We start from the raw sequence: 6,417 nt of genomic DNA, 5'->3' as shown, positions 1-6,417 counted from the left end.
TCTGGGACTCGAAGTCCACCGTCTTTAAAGTTGCGAAAGCCTTATTTAGTGCAGTGGGGGGGGGTCTCCAACATTGGCAACTTTAAGACTTGTGGACTTCAAGTCCCAGAATCCCTCAGCTAGCCCATTGCTGGCTGGGGAATTCTGGGAGTTGAAGTCCGCCGGTCTTAAAAAGTTGCCAAAAGTTTGAGAAACTTCTGAGCAACGGCTCCCTAATTTTTAAGAAATCCCCGTATCCCCCATGGAGAGGGGGGGAGCCCGCGAAGCTTCCCCCCTCCTTGCCATTCCCAAGCAGGGCCGCTAGGGGACGCTAAGCGCCGCAGAGACGCCCGCGAGGTCTCCTTTCCCCCCCCCTTCATTTCTCCCCCTCCGCGATCCAGCTGGCGCCCGCGCGGCGGGGGCGGACCTCGGTGGGCTCGCGGGGACGCGCCCTCGCGCGCTCCCGGGACAGCAGCAGCAGCGGCAGCGGCTCCAGTCGGGGCGGCGGCGGCAGCAGCAGCAACATGGACGATCTGGGTGAGCCACGCGCCAACGGGGCGACCCCCTCCCCTTACTTTCTTTGGGAGGGTGGGTGAGGGTCTTTTGCTGCTGTTGCCGCTGCTTTCTTGGCCATCACTCTTTCCTCTCCCTCCCCCTCCCCTTTTCCCTCTTTACTTTGTTCTCTTTTTGGGGGAGGGGGAGGGTCCCCCTCTCCTTCCCTCCCCCCCTCTTCCTTTGCTGCCTTGAATTGGGGAGGGGGGTCTCTCTCTTTCTCTTTGCCTTTCGCTTCTCCCCCTCCCTGGTCTCTCTTTCCCTTTGTGGAGCGCTTCCCTTGACTTTCCCAAGTGGGGGTTTTTTCCCCCTTTCCCGGGAAGGTGGTCGACGGTGGGAGTGGTGAGCGTGCGATCGGCTGGGTTACTCTCCTTTTTCCCCGTCCCGATCCCTTTCGCTTCGGGTTTTTTTGTTTGTTTTAAAACCCAAAAAACTACTTGAAAAGTGCTTGGGAGAAACCTTACTTCCGTTCCGTTTGGGGACGCTTCCCGATCTCCCTCTCTCTCTCCCCCCCCCTCCCTCAAATTTAGCGAGGGGGTGGTGGTCCCGTACCTTTTTGGATCTCCTGCTTTGGAGGGGGGGGGGAGAAGGGTGCCTTTGTGAGTCCCCCAAACTTCTTCCTCTTTTGGGGAGGGGTCGGTTCTCCTCTTTGGAGTTCACTTTCCAAACTTGTCTGCAAGTAGAGTCCCCTAAATCCATTTGAGGCTTAATGGAAAACCTCACAGGATCCTAGGGCTGGAAGGGACCTCAGAGGTCATCTAGTCCAACCCCCTGCTCAAGCGGGAGACCCTATACAGTGGCTGTCCAATCTCTTCTTCAAAACCTCCAGTAATGGAGCACCCACAACTACCTGAAGGCAAGCTCATGAATTGTTCTCACTGTCAGTTGTGTAATAAACCCGCCCCCCCCCCCAACCAATGGGTACCTTTTTAACCTGTCGTTCCTCCAAGACCCCCCTTCCTCCAACCGATGCTTTGGATCACAACGCCCATCGTCCCCCATCCAGCCAGCAAAGTCGTCCTTTCCACACACACCCGCCCCGCAAACTCGCAAACTCCTTAAAAAATATCTCTTCTCCTCTCAAACTATTCAGCCATGGCTTTGATACACATTGATTTTTCCCCCCTCCCTCTCTCCCTCCCAACTGTTTACATATCCCCAAGGAATAAGAAGCTATTAGCAAAGAAGCTACATTAAAAAAGAAAATCAAAAGCAAGAGTTTTGTTAGAATACAAAGTTGCCAACAAAAGTTTGTCGGTTCTAATATCCAGTTTACAAAAAAAGCATTTTATTTTTTTTTTTAAAAAAGAGAGAGTGGAAAAGTGGCTTCTTGCTTTGAGTGATGCTGTCTAGTTCTTTTCGTTTATGGGATTTTTTTTTTTAGATTTAGATTTATTAGATTTATTAGATTTTTATACCGTCCTTCTCCCGAAGGACCCAGGCGGTTCACAGCCAAATAAAATAATAAAAAATGCACAATAAAACAATAATTAAAAAACTTATTAAATATAAGGCCAAATTAAAATCCATTTAAAACCATAAAACCCCATAACATTTAAATCGAAATATTAAAAACTACTAAAAATTTCTATGCCAGTCGTGCACGAATAAATAGGTATGTCTTCAACTCGCGGCGGAAGGTCCGAAGGTCAGGCAGTTGACGGAGTCCTGGGGGAAGTTCATTCCAGAGAGTCTAATAAATCTAAATCTAATAAATCTAAATCTAATCTAATCTTTTATTTTATGGGAAAGGACATTTTCCGTAAAATTTGGGCGCGGAAAGTTGGGGTTTGTACCGATAGCCGGGATGGCGAACCTACGGCATGACTGCCACACGGGGTATGCCGAGCCCCCTCCGTGGCCACGCCAGTTGTTGCCCTAGCCCAGTTCCACCGCACATGTGCGCGTGCGCCTCCCACTGGCTAGCTGGACGTGGCTGCACCCTTTTTTGGCTCTAGAAAGCCGCCTGCACCAACCTAGAAGCCAAAACGGGGTGCGCTCGGCACCCAAACAGGTTAACTAACCATCACTGTCCTATAGAATGGCACTGAATTCTATGGGGCTCATTCCAGAATGAACAAGAATTGGGACCCAGATCCGTAAAACCAGGGTGTAATTCCCGATGGACTCACTGGAAGTTTGTTGCATTATTTAAGTCGGATGCAGAATGTCAGATCCCATCTGATCTCTTTAACACCGCACAATCCTCAACTTGTAACGATTTATTTAGTGACCGCCCTAAAGTTATAGGGGACGCGGTGGCTCAGCGGGTAAGACGCTGAGCTTGTCGATCGAAAGGTCGGCAGCTCAGCGGTTCGAATCCCTAGTGCTGCCGCGTCACGGGGTGAGCTCCCGTGACTTGTCCCAGCTTCTGCCAACCTAGCAGTTCGAAAGCAGGTAAAAAATGCAAGTAGAAAAAATAGGGACCACCTGTGGTAGGAAGGGAACAGCGTTCCATGTGCCTTTGGCATTGAGTCATGCTGGCCACATGACCACAGAGACGTCTTCGGACAGCGCTGGCTCTTCGGCTTTGAAACAGAGATGAGCACCGCCCCCTAGAGTCGGAACGACTAGCACAGATGTGCAAGGGGAAACCTTTACCTTTACCTAAAGTTATAACAGCGCTGGGAAAGGGTGACGTATGACCGTTTTTCACTTAACGACCGTTGCAGCATCCCCGTGATAGAAATCCAGGCACTTGGCAACTTGATTCATACTTAACGATGGTCGCCGTGTTGCCGGGTGTGTGTGTGTGTGTCACGTGATCCCCCTTTTGCGACCTCCTTACGACCAAAGTCCATGGGGGGCAGGAGCCCCGATCCACTTAACCACGATGTTACTGTCTTCACAGTTGCGGTGTTTCACTTAACAACGGTGGCAAGAAAGGTCTTAAAAGCAAGACTGTCTCGCTTAGCAACGGAACTTTTGGGGCTCGGTTGTGGTCGTCCCTTGAGGGGACCCTGTGCTTTGCTGGTTTTGCAGCAGTATCCCCGGGTTTTGTTCCCTTTCTTTCTTCTTGGGATGCACTAAATTGGCAAACTAGCCAACTCTCCCTGATAAGTCTTATAAAGGGTTTTATTTTGTGTGCGTTCCAGGAAGTTTGAGTCAAGTAAATCATTATTGAACCATAGACCTTGCTTGGTTGGTTTTGACGGCAGGCAGAGGTAGCCGCTCTGCTCTTTTAACTCTTTATTTATTAGAGACATATGTTGAGGCGTAATTAAAGCCAACAGTTTCGGAGAACCAATTAGGGCAAATGTTCTCCAGGAAAGCCTTCATTTTATTCCTAGACCTGGAGTATTAAATTGCAGCGCTAATTTAAAATCGGACGCAACACCTACAGAAAAGCGGGTGGCTGGGTGGGGGGGGAAATCTAAAACAAGCCAGAGATATGACTCCATCTAGATGCTGAGTCCCATCAGACAGTTGGCTGGCATCTAAGACTCGGTTCTGCCCTTTTAATTAATCATCTTCCATTTTTACAGGAACTTGTGACGGATCGTGGATTAAGAAAAGGTCTTTGGAAGTGAGGAGAGCCAGTGTGATCTAATGGTTAAGGCACCAGGTTAAAAACTGGGAGATTGGGAGTTCTAGTCCCCCGCCTTAGGCGTAAAAGCTGGCTGGGTGACTTTGGGCCAGTCGACAGGAAGACTGGGAGTTCTAGTCCCACCTTGGGCGTGACGGCCAGTTAAGTGACTTGGGGCCAATTGACAGGAGCCTGGGAGTTCTAGTCCTGCCTTAGGCTTGACAACCTCACTGGTTAAGGCACCAGGCTAAAAACTGGGAGATTGGGAGTTCGTGTTTTGGGCATGAAAGCCGGGTGGGTGACTTTGGGACAATCGACAGGAGTTGGCGAGTTCTAGTCCTACTTTTGGCATAAAAGACAGCGGGATGACTTTGAGCCAATAACCAGGAGATGGTGAGTTCTAGTCCCACTTTAGGCGTGAAAAGCGGCTGGGTATCTTTGGGCCAGTCGACAGGAGACTGGGAGTTGTAGTCCTGCCTTGGGCATGAAAGCCAGCTGGGTGACTTTGGGCCGGTCACCAGGAGACTGAGAGTTGTAGTCCTGCCTTGGGCATGAAAGCCAGCTGGGTGACTTTGGGCCGGTCACCAGGAAGACTGGGAGTTCTAGCCTCACCTTAGGCATGAAAGCAGGCAGGGCGACTTCACCCCAGTCTTTCTCTTCCTCCCTCCCTCCTTCCCACCCATCCATCTCCAAAGGATTGTTGTTATGGGGTCAGGTATACTGAATATATTCGACCCTGGATTTATCTGTAAATAGGATCAAGGGGGATACAAATAAATAGATAATGCCTGCATTCCCTTGCACCATCATATTTTAGAATACCTGCTACGTTCTGCTTTTTCGGGGCTTGGATTTCAGACCTCCCGTATCTTCCTCGCATTGTCTACAGTTTCCCCCGTAGCTCTGACCACTACTTTGGCTAAGGACAAACCCTTTGACTTCATTTGTGAGCCCCACCAAAGAGACACACACTCACCTGCTCCAGACTCCGGGTATTCGAACGCGCAAGCTACAGCTGTTGGCATTCCATAAATTCATAAATTGAAATATTTGCAATTCCGGCAACACCGGAACCATTCAGTTATCCAAATGAGGCCTTTCCCCAGCGACCTTGCAATTTTTTTAAGGGGCGTTTAATCGGAAGCGATTCTGTGGTTATGATTATTATTACTATTATTTTGACGCCGGTTCTGTTTTGCTCAGCAGGGTTTGAAAAAAAGTTTTACAAGTTTTTTTTTTTCTGGATTGCGTTAAAAAGTTTGGCTTGTTGAAAGGAGGGAGTTTTCCAGGGTTAAAAATCAAGCATTCCGCGCTCCTATTGGTTGCACACAAGTGGTCCTCGACTTACAACGGTTGGTTTAGTGACTGTTCAAAATCACGGCGGCCCTGAAAAAAATGGACTCCTGACGGGTTTTTCATGCTTAACGACTGTAGCCACATTCTCTCAGGGTCACGTGATCAAAAATTCAGCCGCTTGGCAGCTGACTCATAGTTACGACGGTCAAAGTGTCCCGGGGTCATGCGATCCCCTTTTGTGACCGTCTGACAAGCAAATTCAACGGGGGAGCCAGATTCACTTAACAACCGTGCGACTCACTTAACAGCTGCAATGATCCGCTTAACGACGGCGGCAAGAAAAGTTGTAAAACGGGGAAAATTCACTTTCAAACAAATGTCTCGCTTAGCAACAGAAATGTGGAGCTCAGTTGTAGTTATAAGGCGAGGACTACCTCAGATAGTCCTTGACTTACAACCACTTGTTTAATGACCGTTTGTGGTCACTAAAGCTGTGATGGCGAACCTACGGCATTGCGTGCCACAGGTGGCACGTAGAGCCCTCTCTGTGGGCACGCACACCATCGCCAGTTGCTTTTCTGGTTTTTGAAAAATGGCCCCCAAACAGTCCAAAAAACGGCCTGAAAATAGCCCCAAAAATGGTTTGGAAAACGGCCCCAAAAATGGCCTGTAAATGGTCTGAAAAATAGCAAAAAACAGGCCATTTTCACACCAAAAACAGCCAATAAAGAACCCTGAAAACTGCCCAGAAAACTGCCTGAAAAATGGCCTGAAAATGGCCCATAAAACAGCCTGAAAATGGCCTGAAAAACAGTCTGAAAATGACCTGAAAAACAGTCTGAAAATGGCCCCCAAAACAGCCTGAAAACGGCCCATAAAACAGTCTGGAAAATGGCCCGAAAAACAGTCTGAAAATGGCCCCCAAAACAGTCTGAAAACAGCCCATAAAACAGTCTGAAAATGGCCCATAAACAGTCTGAAAATGGCCTGAAAAACAGCCTAAAAATGGCCCGAAAAACAGCCTGAAAACAGCCCGAAAAACAGCCTGAAAATGGTGCAAAAAA

The 6,417-nt window shown here is 48.8% G+C and overlaps 1 protein-coding gene across 3 annotated transcripts in view; it reads left to right on the top strand.

Annotated features, from left to right (window-relative positions):
• The first annotated feature begins 337 nt into the window (after nucleotides 1-337).
• PXN (paxillin) overlaps nucleotides 338-6,417 on the top strand; it is a 74,296-nt gene continuing 68,216 nt past the window's right edge. Inside the window, exon 1 of one of the 3 annotated variants that reach the window (XM_058158310.1) lies at nucleotides 338-516. In XM_058158310.1, the coding sequence (XP_058014293.1) occupies nucleotides 504-516 (13 nt within the window). In that variant the 5' untranslated portion in view covers nucleotides 338-503. The remainder of the gene's footprint in view (nucleotides 517-6,417) is intronic. The other 2 variants (XM_058158311.1, XM_058158312.1) reach the window with 2 other exon arrangements.

This window comes from Ahaetulla prasina, chromosome 15 (genome assembly GCF_028640845.1).
Source record: "Ahaetulla prasina isolate Xishuangbanna chromosome 15, ASM2864084v1, whole genome shotgun sequence".
Classification (NCBI taxonomy): Eukaryota; Metazoa; Chordata; class Lepidosauria; order Squamata; family Colubridae; genus Ahaetulla; species Ahaetulla prasina.
Note: the sequence above shows the minus strand (reverse complement) of the source record. Positions and strands in the feature narration are given on the sequence as shown.